Source organism: Hordeum vulgare, chromosome 3H (genome assembly GCF_904849725.1).
Source record: "Hordeum vulgare subsp. vulgare chromosome 3H, MorexV3_pseudomolecules_assembly, whole genome shotgun sequence".
Lineage (NCBI taxonomy): Eukaryota > Viridiplantae > Streptophyta > Magnoliopsida > Poales > Poaceae > Hordeum > Hordeum vulgare.
This window is the reverse complement of record NC_058520.1, coordinates 548294083-548313368: the sequence shown is the minus strand read 5'-3', so window position 1 is coordinate 548313368 and position 19286 is coordinate 548294083. Positions and strand designations below refer to the sequence as shown.

At 42.8% G+C, this 19286-nt stretch overlaps 1 protein-coding gene across 1 annotated transcript; it reads right to left on the bottom strand.

Moving 5' to 3' along the window:
- Positions 1 to 993: 993 nt before the first annotated feature.
- LOC123444906 (probable methyltransferase PMT11) lies at positions 994 to 6704 on the bottom strand. Its single transcript, XM_045121792.1, has 9 exons — positions 5758 to 6704; positions 5286 to 5435; positions 4735 to 5005; positions 4494 to 4604; positions 3534 to 3693; positions 2805 to 3062; positions 2299 to 2421; positions 1893 to 1970; positions 994 to 1478 (listed from the first exon to the last, which is right to left on the bottom strand). The coding sequence occupies exons 1-9, from the start codon at positions 6505 to 6507 to the stop codon at positions 1274 to 1276; spliced, it is 2106 nt and encodes a 701-aa protein (XP_044977727.1). The 5' UTR covers positions 6508 to 6704; the 3' UTR covers positions 994 to 1273.
- Between the last annotated feature and the right edge of the window lie 12582 nt (positions 6705 to 19286).

Here is a 19286-nt window from a genome sequence, read left to right as displayed (position 1 = left end):
AGGATCTCTAATCCAGCATTTTGCACCGAAGACTTTGAAATAACTTACATTGGGTTTCTTGTCAATGAGGAGTTCATATGAGGTTTTCTTGAGGAATTTGTGAAGATATACCCTGTTGATGATATGGCAAGCAGTGTTGATTGCTTCAGGCAAGAAACGACGAGGAGTCTGATATTCTTCAAGCATGGTTCGTGCCATCTCAACCAGAGTCCTGTTCTTTCTTTCGACAACGCCATTCTGTTGAGTATAAGGAGCAGACAATTCGTGAGTGATACCAAGTTCATCAAGATAATTATCAAGACCAGTGTTTTTGAATTCTGTTCCACTATCACTACTGGTGTGTTTGATCTTGACGCCGAAGTTCGTCGAGGCCCTTGAGGAAAATCGTTTGAAGACTTCCTGCACTTCAGTTGAATTCTGTTCCACTATCACTACTGGTGTGTTTGATCTTGACGCCGAAGTTCGTCGAGGCCCTTGAGGAAAATCGTTTGAAGACTTCCTGCACTTCAGTTTTATACAGAATGATATGCACCCAAGTGTATCTGGAATAATCATCAATTATGACAAAGCCATATAAAGATGCAGCATTTGTTAGAGTGGCATAATGAGTAGGCCCAAATAGATCCATGTGAAGCAATTCAAATGGACGAGTAGTGGTCATGATAGTCTTCGAGGGGTGCTTGGATCTGATCATTTTCCCAGACTCACAAGCACCACAGAGGTGGTCCTTGAGGGATTTGACTGATTCGATGCCAATGACATGCTTCTTCTTCGCCAGTGACATGAAAAAGCTGCCGAGACAACGCCAGTTACAGCTTCGACACAATGCGCGCAACGTAAACAGTAACAGAACATTTGTAAACCTCTATCAGTAGAATAGACACAATGCGCGCAAAAGGAGCAAACCACTCTTTTCATCACAAGCAGCGCAACAAAAATCTCACCCATCCTCTTCTCCCAAAAAAAGAAAAAAGAAATCTCATCCATTCTCTATACACCAAAACCTTTGAGAAGTCTTCTTCAGATCACTGTATATATATTAGTATATATATGTTACAACAGAACACGCCGAGCTAGATCGGACTTGTACAAACAAATGATGAATCAAATTAAGTTACAGCTTCGACCTCCACGTATCCTATCTACGGAGCGCGATGTCAACCTCCAGTCCACTGCAGTTCTGGTAGTCAGTTCCAACGGTGCCGGAGAACTAAAACTGCAGGCGCCCGCCGCGGCATTGCTTGCCGGAGAATGGTCTGCCTGATCTGATCGGCTAGCGCACCATCGGCTTGTCACACGTCAAAACCTTCCTGCTAGCATGCGCGCCTTCACCGGTCTCACGTATAGTGGATCTCCACCCCATGGCGTCCGTTATTTCTTTGATATCCTCTATCGTTTCCCTGTTATCGCGGATATACGCCCTACCACCAGGCCTGAGTATGCGATCCATCTCAAGCAAGATACTTGAGACGTTACACCTGGCAATAAGAAAAAATGTGGTGAGATGCAAATAGGGTATATCCGATGGATGATGCAAGGTCCGTGCCTCTGCATTACAACTACCAGAGTAATAGATGACACAGTAATCCAAGCACCTTATTGTTAACCGGGTGCTTAAAGAGTTCAAACGTAGCTACATAGCCGGGTATCCATGTAATAAACCATCTCTAACGTAAGCACATCACTGTGCTTAGGTTACTGATTTATCTATTAATTGCACATATTGAACAAAACTAGTGTTTTGCTAAAGGCTAGAAGGCCTAAAGCAGAAGTTTGTTCTCAATTGCATTCTTGGGTTCCTGGGTTACACAACCATGGCGATTTCTACATATCTTTCCTGGAGCAACCTGACAAATAAGTAACATGAATTTATGTTCAAAAAAGCTGGTTACCTTTTCTGCTCCTTTGAGAATAGCCCGAATGCATGCAGTAGATCATAAGTCCTTGGATATGTGTCAAAGGGTTCACACCTGTCCATATAAACATATAAATTGCAGGATGGGCAATATCAAGGTGGAAACTACACCATTAGCTTAGCTTATTCACGTCAAGCATCTACCTGCTGCTTCTTAGAAAGAAATTTGATAATATTATAATAAAAAATGTTGGCTAATTCAATGCATGGCAACTCATTCTGAGGAACTAATTCAAACACTTCAGGAAGACAAAATGCAATGAGGAAAAAATATAGGTGGCTGATATGCTATGCTTAGAACTCCATGTTGAAGTGCAATATATTTTAAGAAGAGCAATTCCAACTTAAGATTATGCCAGGCAAGGAATATACCAAAAACGTACCAGTCATGGGCCACTCCAAGAAGTCCCCGGTCATAAATTACAGGCAGCGTGTTTGGCTCAGTGACAGGAACAACATTCATCACCCAGCAATCAAGCTTGCGACCGATCAATGCAGCTCCAAACCTACACCCAAAATTGGCAATAGAAATGACATATTAAGAAAAACAAACAATATTCCACATGAAACACAAAAGTCTGATCTGCTGATTATTTTGTATTCAGGACAACCCATAGCCTAGTATTAGAGCACAAGGTTGTGACAGCCAAGGTCATCAGTTCTAGCAGTATTTCTATGTATTCTTGGTCTGTATTCATGTAAACAAATGTGAGTGCTCCATCTAGTAATTTTGCTATCATAAGTACCTCCAAGTCACTGCATTTTTATCAACCTTCTAATGGCGGGGATGCGTATTGGAGACTATTTCGATGTTTGAAACAACAAGATAAAAAACTAAAAAAGAGAATGGAGGGACCAGGAAAGAAAGTGCTTTGAGCAAATAAATTACCCTCCAAATCGAGCCCTCATGTCCATTACATTCCGGAGTTTGAACTTTTTCCACTTGAAAACACGAATGTAACCTCCGACTATGTCATCCCAAAATTTCGTTTCTGCTTTGAAAAGCTCATTCTTTGATGAGTAAGCATCCATTTCAACACCTTGAAGTCTCCTTGGAGGCTCCATTAAGCGTGCAGGCCATGGAAATGGAGCTGATCCGTCACCATTTACAGGTAATCTACTGATACATGCTTTGAGACCAACATACCTGAAACCGAAGAGAACATATAGCACCAAAAAAGTTTGTGTCAAATAAGCTCAGTGCCAGTATAATAGTCCAAAAGGAGAAGCAGTATATATGACTTTCAGCAGCTGTTAAATGATCTTAGCTCAAACAACAAGATGAATAGGTTAAAACACATTGTTGCCCCAGCATTAATTATACGCCACATTCTTGCAGATTTTGCTGTCAACATGCTTTGTGTTTATCAGGTATTGTCATATTGATGGAAAATGGCTCGACAGATCTTGCTAATGGTGATGGAAATGAAAGATCGTTGTCATCTGAAGTGCTATTTTAAGGTCCAACAAGAATTAAAGATCTTAATGAGAGAGAAAACATGTGGCGGTAATGAGAGTTATTAAGTTATTTCCACTGCCAAGACTTGTCCAAGAAGTGACTACAGTGTTAAACTGAGGCTTCAATAATAGAACCAGGTCAAGTGAGGTCGAAACATACCAGACATCATCTGGATTATCATCAGTATCACAAAGTGGAGGTTTGACCCCAGGTTCACGGCTCATATAGCATGAGTTATTTAAAGGCTTCCTCCACATAGCCACATATCCCTCTTTCTTCACAAGCTCCCAACAAAGTCGGGTTGTGAGGTCCTCCATCTCTACAAATAAATTTATCTGTAAGCAATCATTTAGGAAGAGAGGAACAAAAACAATGCAGCATTTCATCATCAGAGGCTTCTTGACCGGATATAAGTAATGCTATCAGAAACTATTATTACAACATCAAAAGGATTTGCAGTTTAACTATGCAGTTCCACTTCCTCATCCTTTGCATGAAAGAATGTCTCTGTCATACTGTAGATTTAATCAGGCCATCTGTGCATATTAGCAGTTTGGCGTAGATAGTTGTTACTAGAAAAATATTGTTAGGAATCCATCCTCTTTCTAGTTGTGCAATTTAACTTATGCGGGAAGCCGGGAACAGCCAAATAGGTAGTAGAGCACAGGAATTCAGGTCAAAGCATATGTATATGCCAAAGATAAAGGCATACACAATACGATGACACTTTTCCTGTCAAAACTATGTTAAGTTGTTCTGGATGAGATCAGTTTGTATGTTGCAATAGGATAGCACGAGTCAAAAACAGATGCACTAGGTAATGCCTATAGCTCAAGATCGAGTTTTTTGGCAGTACATCGGACTTGTTTCCCTCTCTAGCCCTAATGAACTTCTTGTTTCCATTACCTATCAACAGAATCCGGTTTGAAAACAAAACAAGATTTACTCTGGCTAAATCTTAAAATCAACAAATGGACAGGACAACTATGGATGCATCTTGTGTAAAAATAACAACAGTGTAAATTGACACATACTCCACGTCACTTACTTTGGGACGGAGGGAGTAGTATATATAGCCCTAAAGAAACAAAATTACCACATAGTACTAAGCAGCAATACCTTTCCACGCCTCTTGCTGGGCCTCTTCATGCTTATAAACAGGCTGTGCTGCCCAAGCAAAATACCCACCAGCTCTTAGCATTCTATTAACCTCCAGGAGCAGGATTCCATCTTAGAAATAGGAAGATTATGACAACAGGAATTAAGTGGATTGTCAATCAAAGGAATAAAGTAGGTGTTGCTCAGGTGCATTATCAATAAAAGGAATGGAATACAACTACGCATCATAATGAGTGCTCACCGTCACGTGTCCAATTTATTCTGCAGCGGGAACAGTGGATAATCTCAAATGCTTGACTGGGATATAATAGTCGGTGTGTTGCAAATGCTGCCACCATTGCAGGAACACCACGCTCAAGAGCAAACTGTATCTGATTCTCATGAACATCTTTGGGAGCAATGGACAATGTCAACACATCACGTGAAAGTAAGTATGCACCAAAACTTGCTACTCCACAGCCAACATCAAGAACAACTCTAGTGCGAGAGCCAAATGCAATATCTGGTACCATCTGGACAAACAGAGAAATATGCGTGTCAAATGAGATTCAGCAATGGTAGAGGTTTTAGCAGTGGAAGCTGATGTAGTCCATGAAACTTTAGCCATTATTTGTCTTTTGCATGTTCCTGTTAAGCACTGATGCATGTAGAACCCATATGTTTTAAGTTCTGTTTTTTTTAACTCTACAGGAACTAAACTACGCATTTCTTTTCCTATTTTAAGCAATTCAAAGTTACCTTTCCTGTTTCTAAAAAAAAAATTGAGTAATTTATAATATAACCAAGGGAAACCTGAGATATCTGATCCAGGTATTGATTTGCTCCATGTATGAACTGGGTTCCTCCTCCAGGAAATGTAAATTTATCTTTAGCCTTGGTAATCCAATTCTGCCCTCCTTTGTCATCAACCAATCGTGTATGAGGTACATTGGTAAACCACACCTGCAATTCACAGAATTACATTACAGAAATTCCTTTACGTGGATGCTGGAGTTTCTGGATAGAAAAGCCAAATCAGTTGGTTCAATTCGATTCCGTAGCAATATGGCACACATCAATTGTTGCTTAAATCATGTCTATTTCATTCAAGCTAAAACTTTGAGTGCTGTGATTCCTGAAACAATAAACCCTGTGTGCAGAGAGGTGCTGGCAGAAACCCAAGAACATTGCTACAGTAAAAAAAAAAAAGACATGTTCCATTGCAGTAAAACTGAAAGGTTCTTTACCAGTTGAGCCGGAGGCAAGAATCAACACAAATGCTCACCTCGTCTCTGCTCCGAGGCCAGGGGATGGGCGCCTTATACCCCTTGGGGGCTGGCACGAGGCAGCTCAGGGCCTTTTCCTTGGCCGGGCAGTGCCGCTCGAACCGCTCGCCACGCTCCGTGGAGGGCAGCCGCCTGATCTCCTCGTCGTTGTCGAGGCAGGGAATGTACTCCCTCATGCTCGCGGGGCAGGCAGGGAACTTCCCAACCCGAACCCTGTTGCCGCGGCCGGCGCCCGCATTGCCAGGCTCCTGCGGCGCGCCCTCGTCGGTGGCCAGATCGGTTTCGTTGACGCCGGCGCCGATGTCAAAGTCGTCCCGCATAGCGCCGTCCTCGCCGACGATGCCGAGGCGGGCGGGCGGGGGAGGGGGCGAGGGCGGTAGGGGAGGCGGCGGCGGCGGCGACGGGGTTGGCATTGGAGGTGGCGGAGATGCCACTGGAGGCGGCGGCGGCGGCGAGGCATTGGGAGTAGACGAAGCGGGCGGAGCAGCTGCGGGGGCGGGGATTAGGGATGGGTCGAAGGAGATGTTAGAGTTGGGCGAGATGGCGACGGAAGGGGAACGAGACGAGATGCGGGAGGAGGGGGGCGCGGGGGAGAAGACGGAGGAGAAGAAGAGGGGGCTCGCGGAGGCGTCGGACCAGCGGTAGCCGACGAGGAAGGAGGCGGCGCAGGCGAAGAAGAGCACGGCGGCGCGGACGAGGTGCGGGCCGCGGAGCAGGTCGGAGGCGTGCGCGCTCAGGAGAGCCTTCATGCTCGCCGCCCGGCGGCCCCTGGGTTGGGAGCGATCGGCGTCGGCGTCGGCGCCGTGCCTTGCCGATGCGGAGGGGATGGGATCGTACAGCGGAGTGAACTGGACTCCGGCGTGTTGCTTCAAAGGGAAAATCCCACTTCCGTTATAGTAATTGTTTCTCGGAGTGTTTACATTTTCTTCCTTCTTTTAATTTTTCCAACTGATAAGTGTTACTCCTCCGTTACTAAATATATCTTTCTTTTACAAATTTCACTAAGGCCTCGTTTGGTTAAGTGGAATTGGGGAGGTTTTGAGAGGGGGTGAATCCCTTTGTTCCACCCAATCCTCTCAAATCCCCCGGGGAGGGTTTTGAAATACATGAATAGGAAGGGATTGAAGGGGAACGGAGGGGATTGGGCTAAGCAAACCCCTCCTACCAAATGGGCGCCCGAGGATCTGTGGGGTTTCTCACCCTCCCGGAGATTTTCCTCTCAAAACCTCCCCAATCCCTCTTAACCAAACGAGGCCTAAGGAACTACATACGGAGCAAAATGAATGAATATATACTCTAATGAATGTCTATATACATCCGTATATAGTTTCCTAATGGAAACTCTAAAAAGACTTATATTTAGGAACGGAAGGTGTATACAACATGACATGGATCACTTCGATCCTGATTTTTTTTCATGCAATCAGCTTTTTACGGACCGTCCGATCTGATCTCATGACCCAGACCAGTCGATTGATCCTTAAGCTCGCTTTCGTTCGCGGCTCCACCTCCCAACTCATACAACAGCAATAACACCCATTGTATATGACTTTCTCTTGCTTCCGGAGCCTGGCCGGAATTTATCATGTATCTTCGTTCGATCCCTCTGATGTGCCTCTCTCATACTCGACGGATCAAGGGGGACCTTCGTGTTCCTTCCATGCCTTGGTTGTGAGGCTTGTCGGGGGTTCCGCAAGGGAGGGGAGGTCTAGGGTTTGGCTACTCAACCTCGTTTGGTGGTAATGGCGTCAGAGGATGCGGGAACGCGGATGAGGGGGCCAAGGGAGAGTGTGGATGATCTCCTAGCCCGTATGAACCTGCAGGAAGAAGAAGACGATGATTTCGTTTGGGAAGAGGAGCTTCCTGATCTGACGGTGGCAACCAAGTGGCTAGCTATCGCTAGGGTTCATACCCCAAAAATCTTCAGCGCGAGTGCGCTCCATGGGGACATGCGTGCGGCGTGGAATCCAGCTAGGCATGTGGTTTGGAGGAAGATCAATGGCAACCTCTTCACAACACAATCCAGTTGCTTAGCAGATTGGAATAAGGCCATGCTTGAAGGTCCATGGCTATTCAGAGGTCAAACATTCATAATGAAAGAGTACGGTGGGTTTAAAAAACCCGAGTCTATCCAACTGGACAGAATAGAGTGTGGGCGCAGATTCATCGTCTACCAGATAACTTTCTAATAGACCAAACAGTTTGCGGGATGGCCTCTCATATTGGGGAGGTGGAGGAGATTCAGCTGAGGCTACCGACGGGGTTCTTTGGAGAATTTGTTCGGGTTAAAGTCAGTATTGACATCAATGCTAAGATAAAGAGATTTGTGACAGGGAAGAAGGGAGATGAACGTGTTCATTATCAAGCCAAATATGAAAAGCTACCCACCTTCTGCTTCAACTGTGGGGAGTTTGGCCACTGGTATGAAGAATGTGGCGGTGGTGAACACGATGAATCAGGTTTTGGTTGGGGGAAATTTGTCCTAGCGGATGCGTTCAAGGCTGGCCATGTTGGCCGGGGTGTAGCCGGTCCACTGAGAGGACGAGGCTCTAGAGGAAGAGCAGGAGGAGGAAGAGGAAGAGGAAAGGGGAAAGATGCTTACAACCCTAATCAGAGCTGGTGTTTTAATGCTCAGAACCAGAACCTGGTAAATGTTGGGGGAAGGAAGGAAACCGATATGGGAGAGGACGAATACCCCGAAAATCTAGATGAAACACACTGGTGGTGGTGCAGGATAATATGCAGATGCCTAATAAATGCTCATCTATTGAGAATGGATCGAGCTCAAGCTGAGTACATCCAGACCAGAGCGTCGAAGTATCAGGGATGGAGGGACGAACCCATTGACACTGGTGGTGGCTGCTTTACCGCCTGTTCCCCCCGCTCCCTCCCATTTATGCCTCCCCATGCAAGCAAGTAAAGAGGCACTAGCAAGGGGAGCAAGGAAGCGGCCAATTTCCAGAGAAAGGCGGTGCAAGAGGGAAAATCTTAGGGTTGGAATTGTCCCAAACCAATGTCATATCGGCGACCTCCCCACTGGAGGATTGCCGGGAGCAATGAAAACCTTAGCTTGGAACTGTCGAGGGTTGCTCTCCCCCAAGGCGGTTCGAGAGCTCTTAGATCTCCAAGGGTGACTGAGAGCAGATGTGATATTTCTGTCTAAATCACATCTGAATAATGTTAAGGCAGAAGTTCTGAGAATTAAGTTAAGCTTCAATTCTTTTCATATACTAGCTAGTGATGGAAAGGCTGGTGGGCTTGTACTCTACTATAATTCTGCTTATGAAGTGATCTTGAACTATTCTTCGGACAACTTTATTGATGGGTTAATTATGGATGGGAACGCACCAGCTTGGCGTATCACAGGGTTCTACGAAGAACCGTGTTGGGATAGAAAGCGTCTAAATATGGAAGGAATCAGACTTCTCATCATATTCAATGCACAGTTACTTACTAGCATGACTAAATATGGAAGGAACTTTCTTGTAATTCTCAGTTACTTAAATATGGAAGGAACTTTTTTCTAATGAACCGTGTTGGGACAGAAAGCATCTAAATATGGAAGGAACTTTCTTCTAATTCACAGTTACTTACTAGCATGACTCTCATATTACCATCTTCACATCTCAAAACTATATGCAAGGAATCAAACTTCTCATCATATTCAATGCACTTAATATGGAAGTTTTTATTATATCCCTCTTGGATGCCTATTTTATTAGGACTAAATTCATAACCTAAACGAGAGAGTAGAAGCGCACAGGAAGTTGTTCATGTGGTGCCTACACCAGTTGAAGTGGAAGCTGATGATGGTGATCATGAAGCTTCGGATAAAGTTACTACCGAACCTCGTAGGTCGACAAGGACACATACTGCTCGAGAGTGGTATGGTAATCTTGTCTTGGAGGTCATGTTGTTGGACACAACGAACCTACAATCTATGGAGAAGCGATGGGGGGCCGAATTCCGACAAATGGCTGGAGGCCATGAAATCCGAGATAGGATCCATGTATGAAAATAAAGTATGGACTTTGGAAGAACTACTTGATGGTCGTAAGGCTATTAAGTAGAAGTGGATCTTTAAAAGGAAGACATGCGATGATGGTGAATGTCACCATTTAGAAAGCTCAACTTGTTGCAAAGAGGTTTCTGACAAGTTCAATGTGTTGACTACGATGAGACTTTCTCACCCGTAGCGATGCTAAAGTGTGTTGGAATTATGTTAGCAGTTGCTGCATTTTTTCAATTATGAAATCTTACAGATGGATGTCAAAACATTCTTCCCTCAATGTTTTCCTTGAGGAAGGGTTGTATGTGATACAACCAGAAGGTTTTGTCGATCCTAAGGATGCTCACAAGTATGCAAGTTCCATTGATCCTTCTATGAACTGGAGCAAGCATCTCGGAGTTGGAATATATGATTTGATGAGATGATCAAAGCTTTTGGGTTTATACAAGGTTTATGATAAACTTGTATTTACAAGAAAGTGAGTGGGAGCACTATAGAATTTCTGATAAGTATATGTAGTTGACATATTATTGATCGAAAATGATGTAGAATTTCTGAAAAGCATATAGGGTTGTTTGAAAGGTGTTTTTCAAAGGAAAACCTGGAGCAAGCTACTTGAACATTGAGAATCAAAATCTATGAAGATAGATCAAGACGCTTGATAAAACGTTCAGTGAATGCATACCTTGACAAGTTTTTTGAAGGAGTTCAAAATAGATTGGTCAAAGAAGGAGTTCTTGGTTGTGTTGTGCTACTGCAGCAAAAGACCTTCCAACGGCGCCAGAAACAAGTGTGCTGACGGGAGACTATTCTTGTCTTGATACTCCTCAGCAACGGCACCAGGAATCCTTCTGCTATGGCTATGCCTTTAGGGACTTCCTAGGCAAATATGCAAAGGATTTTCCCCATGGCCTTGGAGCCTTGCGTTGGTGTTCCCTCGTAGCGGAAAGGGTGATGTAGCACAGCGGGGTAAGTATTTCCCTCAGTTTTGAGAACCAAGGTATCGATCCAGTGAAGGAATATCACAAGTACCTGCACAAACACAAAGAGCTTGCTCCCAACGCTATGAAGGGGTTGCCAATCCCTTATAGATTGTTTGCCAAGTGAGAACTGAAAGCAACAAAGAAACAAAGCAAAGTAAAAGTGAAAATGGAAACGATAGGTGTGAATAGACCCGGGGGCCGTAGTGTTCACTAGTGGCTTCTCTCATGAAAGCAAGTAGACGGTGGGTGAACGAATTACTGTCGAGCAATTGATAGAACCGCGCAAAGTCGTGACGTTATCTATGGCAATGATTATATCTATAGGCATCACGTCCAAAACAAGTAGACCGATACTTTCTGCATCTACTACTATTACTCCACACGTCGACCGCTATCCAGGATGCATCTAGTGTATTAAGTTCATGAAAACAGAGTAACGCCTTAAGCAAGATGACATGATGTAGATGGACAATCTCATATCTACGATAAAAGCACATCTTGTTACCCTTGATGGCAACAACACGATGCGTGCCTTGCTGCCCCTTCTGTCACTGGGAAAGGTCACCACACGGTATGAACCCAAAACCAAGCACTTCTCCCATTGCAAGAATCATAGATCTAGTTGGCCAAACAAAACCCAAGACTCGAAGAGACTTACAAGGATATCAAATCATGCATATAAAAATCAGCAAAGGCTCAAATATATATCATAGATAATCTGATCACAAATCCACAATTCATCGGATCTCGAAAAACACACCGCCAAAGAGGATTACATCGGATAGATCTCCATGAAGATCATGGAGAACTTTGTATTGAAGATCCAAGAGGGAGAAGAAGCCATCTAGCTACTAACTACGGACCCGTAGGTCTAAAGTGAACTACTGACGAGTCATTGGATGGGCGATGATGTTGATGAAGAAGCCCTCCAACTCCAAAGTCCCCTCCGGCAGGGCACAGGGAAGGGTCTCCAGATGAGATCTCGCGGAAACGAAAGCTTGCGGCAGCGGAAAAGTGTTTTCCCGGATGCCCTGATTTTTTCTGGATTTTTGAGGAATTTATAGGCCAAAGAGCTAGGGCAGGGGAGCACCAGGGGGGCACAAGCTTGGTTGCCGTGGCCTCCCCCCTGGCCGCGGCAACAGGGCTTGTGGGCCCCCTGTGGGCCGACTTGCTTGGCCCTCAAGCCTCCGGATCTTCTTCCGTTCTGGAAAAAATCATTTTGGGGATTTTATTCCGTTTGGAGTCCGTTCCAAAATCAGATCTGAAAAGAGTCAAAAACGCAGAAAAAACAGAACTGGCACTTGGCACTGAGTTAATAAGTTAGTCCCAAAAAAGATATAAAAGGTAAACAAAACATCCAAAGTTGACAAGATAACAGCGAGAAACCATCAAAAATTATAGATACGTTTGAGACGTATCAAGCATCCCCAAGCTTAACTCCTGCCCGTCCTCGAGTAGGGAAGTGATAAGGAATGAATTTTTGATGCTTTCATGCTACCTAGCATATATGTCCTTTGTAACTCCTCTTATGTGACGTGAATGTTCAGATCCATTAGATTCAAAATAATAGTTTGCTATTGACGTGGAAACAATAATACTTCAAGCAAACTAGCAAGGTAATCACGAACTTTAAAAATAACAAGGCCAAAAGAAAGTTAACCCTATAAAATCATATAGTCTGGCTATGCTCTATCATCATTGCACAACGAATTTAAATCATGCACAACCCCGGTATTGGCCATGTAATTGTTTTCACACCTTTACTTTCTCAAACTTTTTCAACTCCCACGCAATACATGAGTGTGAGCCATGGTTTTAGCACTACAAGTGTGGAGTGTGGTGGAGGTTGCAAGACAAACAAGGAGAAGATGGTCACATTAACTAGGCATATCAATGAGTTGTGGAGATGCTCATCAATAGACATCAATGTGAATGAGTAGGGATTGCCATACAAATGATGCACTAGAGCTAAGAGTATGTGAAAGCTCTTAAAGAAAACTAGTGGGTGTGCATCCAACTTGCTTGCTCACAAAGACCTAAGGCAAATTTGAGGAAGTCTATCATTGGAATATACAAGCCAAGTTATATAATGAAAATTTCCCACTAGCTATATGGTGGTGACAAAACGAGAGACTCTCAATCATGAAGATCATGGTGCTTAATATGCACAAGTGTGGAAAGGTAGCATTGTCCCTTCTCTCTTTTTCTCTCTCTCTTTTTTTGGATGGGCTCTTTGGCCTCTTTTTTTTTGGGTGGGCATCTTTGGCCTCTTTTATTTCCTCACATGGGACAATGCTCCATCAATGATGATCATCACACTTACAACTCAAAACTTAGAGCAACGATGACTCTATATGGAATGCCTTCGGTAGTGTACCGTGACAATGATCTAGCATGGCATGGACATTAATGGAAACATCATGCTAGCTATCTTACGATCATGAAATGGCCATGTAGATGTGGTGGCACATGTCATGGTGGTAGTTGCATGGCAATATATCTCGGAATGACTTTGAAAAAGCATAGTAGGTAGGTATGGTGGATGTTTTGAGGGAGGCTAACGGTGGGTTTTGTGCACCGGCGAAAGTTGCACGACACTAAAGAAGATAATGATGGTGGAAGGTGAAAGTGCATCTAAACCATGGACTCAAAATTAGTCATGAAGAACTCATATACTTGTTGCAAAAGTTTTATTAGTGATCGAAACAAAGCATTCAACGCATACTCCTAGGGGAAGGGTTGGTAGGTATAAACCATCGCGCGATCCCGACCGCCACACAAAGGATGACAATCAAAAGACTAATCATGCTCATACTTCATCACCTAGCGGTTCACCATACGTGCATGCTACGGGAATCACTAACTTCAACACAGGTATTTCTAGATCCACAACACCTTACTAATATAACTTCAATATTACCATAACCACAACTCAAAACTAGTTGAGATGAATCAAACTTCTCTAACTATTCAATGCACATGAAGGTGGAAGTTTTTGTATCCCTTTGGATAACTACCCCTTTTGAGACTACTTTCATAGCATAGATCAACTACCAAGCCACGCACCGCCATGCTCTAAAATATATAAGTGAAGCACATAGAGCAAAAGCAACTAGCTCAAAAGATATAAGTGAAGCACATACGAGCTGAATTGTCTACCAAGGGATATAAGTGAAGCTCGACAAAATCACGGTGAGTGCATGTCTCTCTCTCTAGGTGTGCAGCAAGGATGATTGTGACACAACAAAAATAAAAGGCTCCTACGATACAAGACGCTCCAAGCAAAACACATAACATGTGGTGAATAAAAATATAGCCCCAAGTAACGTTACTTATGGATTGAAGACGGCAGAGGGGATGCCTTCCCGGGGCATCCCCAAGCTTAGGCTTTTGCGGGATCCTTGAATCATCTTGGGGTGCCTTGGGCATCCCCAAGCTTGAGCTCTTGCCACTCTTTATCTTTTTGTCCATAAGAACTTCACCGAAAACTTGAAAACTTCACAACACGAAACTTAAACAGAAACTCGTGATGAAATTAGTATAAGAAAGCAAACCACCACTTCCTTAGGTACTGTAGCAAACTTAAATTCTACTTATGTTGATGTTGGGTTACTGTATTTTCAATCTTCCATGGCTAATACCCCCCGATACTATCCATAGTTTCATCAAAACTAGATCATTGATGGCGCGCGTTGCCGCGCCCATCCATTTTGACAATAAAATGATAGGTATTTTTAAATATGTGGCATTTCACCATTAATTTTACTCATAAGCTCGTATAATGAAAGGAAATTTACATAAACCAAGCTAAAATACATAACTGTTATATTTGCATAAACTTAATTAAAGTGGAGAATTTATACGTTTTAAATTATATATAAAAGAGAAACATGTGATGTGCTTAGGTAAAGGTTGTTTTAACTTTACAATTTATTTCTGTCACAACATTACAGAAAGGTGCAAGAACTAAAAAAAAGTGTACCCTTTGAAAGGAGAGTAGTCCAGATTATGTCTAATAGCATAATGATGGCAACATCTATTGTTGCAGTGGATATTATATGAAGTAGCATGAATAAATGGAGCTCAAAAAGGCAAGTATGATCAACACCCTCAAAAAAATTCACATCGCCTACTTGTCATATGACTAAAAACAATCTAGTATTCAGAGCTTATTGCATCTACTTCTGGCTGCAAATTAAGGTCCCAACGAGTAACACATCACTGTATGACCAATCATCAAGCATTGATGCCTTGCATAGCCATGAACTGGCGTTGGTGTCATCCTCATCAAAATAGCATGAATAAATCAACACATTGAGATTGCAGTATATAAATTGACAAAATATGACATCTTTATAAACAATATCCAAGTGCCTTGTTGTAATTGATCCCATATGACCCAGACTACATGTATAATATACACCTGTAAGCGATCCTGGAGCTTTGGCAGCCAAGATATATTTTAGTGCACTACAATCAACTCATTTATCCCTCTCCCCAGAAACAGTACATGAGAAATTTTAGAATATATATTCATTAAACAAAATACATTATAAAACAAGACAATCTACAGTAGACCTTATACGTCTATATGACCCTATAGTTTCAGATTTCCTAGTTCGAAACCATTTTTTCACTTATTATGAAGTTGACCCATACATATTGCACATATGTCATTCTTTCTTGGATTAATCTCATAAAAAAATACAAATACAAAGTAGAGAATGACCATCAACTTATTACTCTAATTTGCTGAAAAAATTAAAAATGAGGCATCACTCAGAAAAAACTGATGTGTTATTTCGTTTAGACCACCAGTTTATTTTTAGGTTGAAAATCCAACTGAAGAAAGTAGACAATGAAATTGATTAGCAATTAAATAGTACAACCAAACCTTCTCTTCAATACCACTATGTTTCTAGTCGATAGGTTTTGTCATGGATGAACTTGAATGGACGATGGTAATAGTAGTAGCAGAAAGCTATAAACCATATCAAGATCAATTATACACTTCAAAATGGTCATCATTAGCATGCAAAAAACAGGGAACCTTAAAAATGGAGATCGGATTTGAGAAGGATCTTCAGTTGACACCTAGCCGCTATCGCCGAAAGAGGTGCAGGATGAGCCAACCGCACATATGGAAGCAGCGGTCAACAGCCAGACCGCTCAGACGCACCGTTACTTCAACAGAACTATCTCACTTCTCAAGCTCATCATCTCCAACAGTTGAATGCAAAGATGCCTGACTACCTATTTGGGATTGGACTTACAGGGAGTGCCTATTTTTTATGTATCTAGCTTAATTTACTTTTCTTCAGGTTCTGTCTCTCAACCACTATTGCTCTCAACTAAGTAATCTAATGCAGAATTTGATTAGTGTGTTATCTCTGCTCGTAGGATTTTCATGTCTAATCTATCTTCCATGGTATCATGTTATATTCATATGTATCAGATGCGATCTTTACATAATGCTACTTTTTGGGATACTGCATCACATGATTCTTTTGAAGCTGACGGCACACGGATTACCATTGCCTTGCCATGGTGCTCAAGAACTGCTAATGGTGCTCTAATCAGAAACACCTTACTACCGCCCCGTGGAAACAACGCCTCTACTCCTCTACCTAGAACAAATCTTTCTAATTAAAATTCTCTTGCAGAAATATTCACTCGAGGGATGGGGATCAGTATAACCCATCTTGATCCAGATCCAAAAGAATATTATTCTTGATTTGGGACGAAGGCATGGTTCTTGGATCCAGGAAATCAAGAGGCGGACGAACTACATGTGTTGAATTAGCTGATGAGAAGATGAGACAAAGGGAGTAGTACCTGCTGGGCGGAAGCGTGACGGCTATCTGGATGATTGCTCGCCTAGGGTCGCTCGTTCCACCAGCGGTGCTGCCAAGTCGTGGTGGGATCTGCCACTCAAGTTGAAGGTCGGGGTAGGGGGACACGCTCGTTGCCATGGCGCCGGTCCGGGTCGCTAGCAAGTGCCAAGAAAAAATGTTAAAACCCTTGAATTTTGTGCACTGAAAATTAATATACAAACATGCAACAAGGACTTAAAGTCCAAAACTGATAGAAAAGGATGTAACAAAAAATTACGTAGTTGACAGTTTCTGAAATCTCTAGCAGTTGATTCTTTCAGCCATATGAAAATACATGTTTGTAGGAAAGTAGTGCTAGACGATATCCACTATGGATTATAAATGAGACATACTTAGTTGAAGCATCGGCCTAATATTGAAAGCCTGCAAGTATACATTAGACCAAACATGATTGCGAAGATGCTGAAAAGAGAAATAAGATATATGTAGAAAGTTTGTGAAGAAGAGATTAAACATTCATTAGTAGTAGTATTCCAAGAACTGTACTGCCTCAACATTCATTACTAGCAGTATTCCGAGAACTGTACTTCCTATGAGTATATATCGGCCTATTTACCCATCTCTTGTTGTAAAAAAATGTTATTTTACTGAATTAAAAAATCACTTAACACAATGACAACACAAACAAAGTTGAGTTGTATTTCAGCAAACGCACTTCGCTTTCATCCTACAGCCAGCTAAAAGAAATAATTCCAAGTGAAACTCACATCGGGAGGAGGCGTGCCGATCTTAGGCACCCGATGCTGGATGACGGGGTTGATGTCGGCGGAGCTCAGGACTGGTGGAAAGAGAGGCGTGGCCTGACCGCCGTGGCCAAAGGCGGCGAGTTGGGCTCGGACCTGATGGGGTCGTCGGTGGAGCGCGAGCACGGTGTGGATGACGTGCCACCGCCGTTGCCCGCGGTTGTGGTGCCCCTCCTGGAGACGCCGGACTAGATGGGCGGATGAGGACATGGAGGGCCTGAGGGAAGGGAGAAGTCGACGAGGATATGACTGGTGGTGGGTGCCTTCGGCCGATCCCCGCGGGCGCCACCAACTCCGGTCGATTGAATGACGCGCATCGCATGGCCTTGGCTCGATCCCTCTTCTCTAATCCTCTGCTTGTCGCTCTGTCACCTTTAGAGAAAAAAATTAACGAGCGCATGAGCGCTGCATCCTCTGCTTATGGGCTGAATAGGCCTGGTTTACCAGGTTACTTCGTTTCGGCCTCCAGAGAAGCAACCCATCAGGACAGCTAGGGTACATGCGGAAGAAATGGTTGTAGACAGAGATTAGACGACCATGGACGCCCAAATCATGAAATCGGACGGTCATAAATGCAAATCGCTGAGAGAACACGGTTTAGGTTCAGCTTTACTATCCTTAATAAGAAACCAACACAACAAAAACAGAATATGTTAACAGCAGACCAGTCTGTAGCAATCTGTATACTTCGTATACTTCTGGTACTTCAAAAATTCTGAAAAATTACGACAGTCTGAAGAATTTGCGTAGCAATCAGCAGCAAAACGAATCAACTCAAAAGCTCTTGCTGAAAAAAATGAAAATTCTTTTCGTGAGCAGAAAGTTTCTGTCTTTTCCAGCATGACCAAACGATCATCCCCAAGACTAATCATAACGGTTTTGCTTGGCACAAACGCAAAAAGAAACACAAAAAACACAATCATCACAGAATTATGAAAGTGTGGAAAACACAAAACAGAAAGAAAAATGATATATTCGTTTGGTTGCCTCCCAACAAGCGCTATTGTTTAACGCCCTTAGCTAGGCATAAGGTGATGGAATCACGTATAGTCATCCTTGGTGCTCAAACCATAAGTAGCCCTCATCATAGATTCATAAGGCAATCTTATTTTCTTTCTAGGAAAGTGCTCCATGCCCTTCTTTAGAGGAAATTGAAATCTAATATTCCCTTCCTTCATATCGATGATAGCATCAATAGTCCTTAGGAAAGGTCTGCCAAGAATAATGGGACATGAAGGATTGCAATCTATGTCAACTACAATGAAATCCACGGGTACATAGTTCTTATTTGCAACAATACTAACATCATCGATCCTTCCCATGGGTTTCTTGACAGTAGAATCCGCAAGATGCAAATTAAGAGAACACTCTTCAATCTCATGAAAACCAAGAATATCACATAAAGACTTTGGAATCACGGAAACACTAGCACCCAAATCACACAAAGCATTGCACTCATAGTTTTTTATCTTGATTTTGATAATAGGTTCCCACTCATCTTGAAGTTTTCTAGGTATAGAGACTTCTAATTCAAGCTTCTCTTCAAGAGATTTCAACATAGCATCTACGATATGTGCGGTAAAGGCTTTGCTTTGGCTATAAGCATGTGGAGAGTTTGCAATGGATTGCATCAAAGAAATGCATTCAAACAAGGAGCAACTATCATAATTGAATTCCTTGAAATCCAAAGTGGGAGTTTCATTACTACCCAAAAATTTGATTTCTTTACTCCACTCTCCACACATTTATCATCAAGATAGGTGGACTCCGAATCATTGGGGCGTTTTTCAACCAAAGTGGATTCATATCCAGCCCCTTCATCAATAGGTTTGACACGCGAAAACAAAGATTCAAGAGGAGTCACACCAAGCACTTTAAGATCTTCGTGATTTGCATCAC

What these genes read in the sequence shown, in the direction of transcription:
- LOC123444906 (XM_045121792.1), bottom strand. Translation starts at nt 6,507, where the DNA reads ATGAAGGCTCTCCTGAGCGCGCACGCCTCCGACCTGCTCCGCGGCCCG. An exon ending in GATAATCCAGATGATGTCTG is followed by an intron (nt 3,063 to 3,533) that starts GTATGTTTCGAC and finishes CTTCGGTTTCAG; the next exon opens with GTATGTTGGTCTCAAAGCAT. An exon ending in CTTGGAGTGGCCCATGACTG is followed by an intron (nt 1,971 to 2,298) that starts GTACGTTTTTGG and finishes TTATATGGACAG; the next exon opens with GTGTGAACCCTTTGACACAT.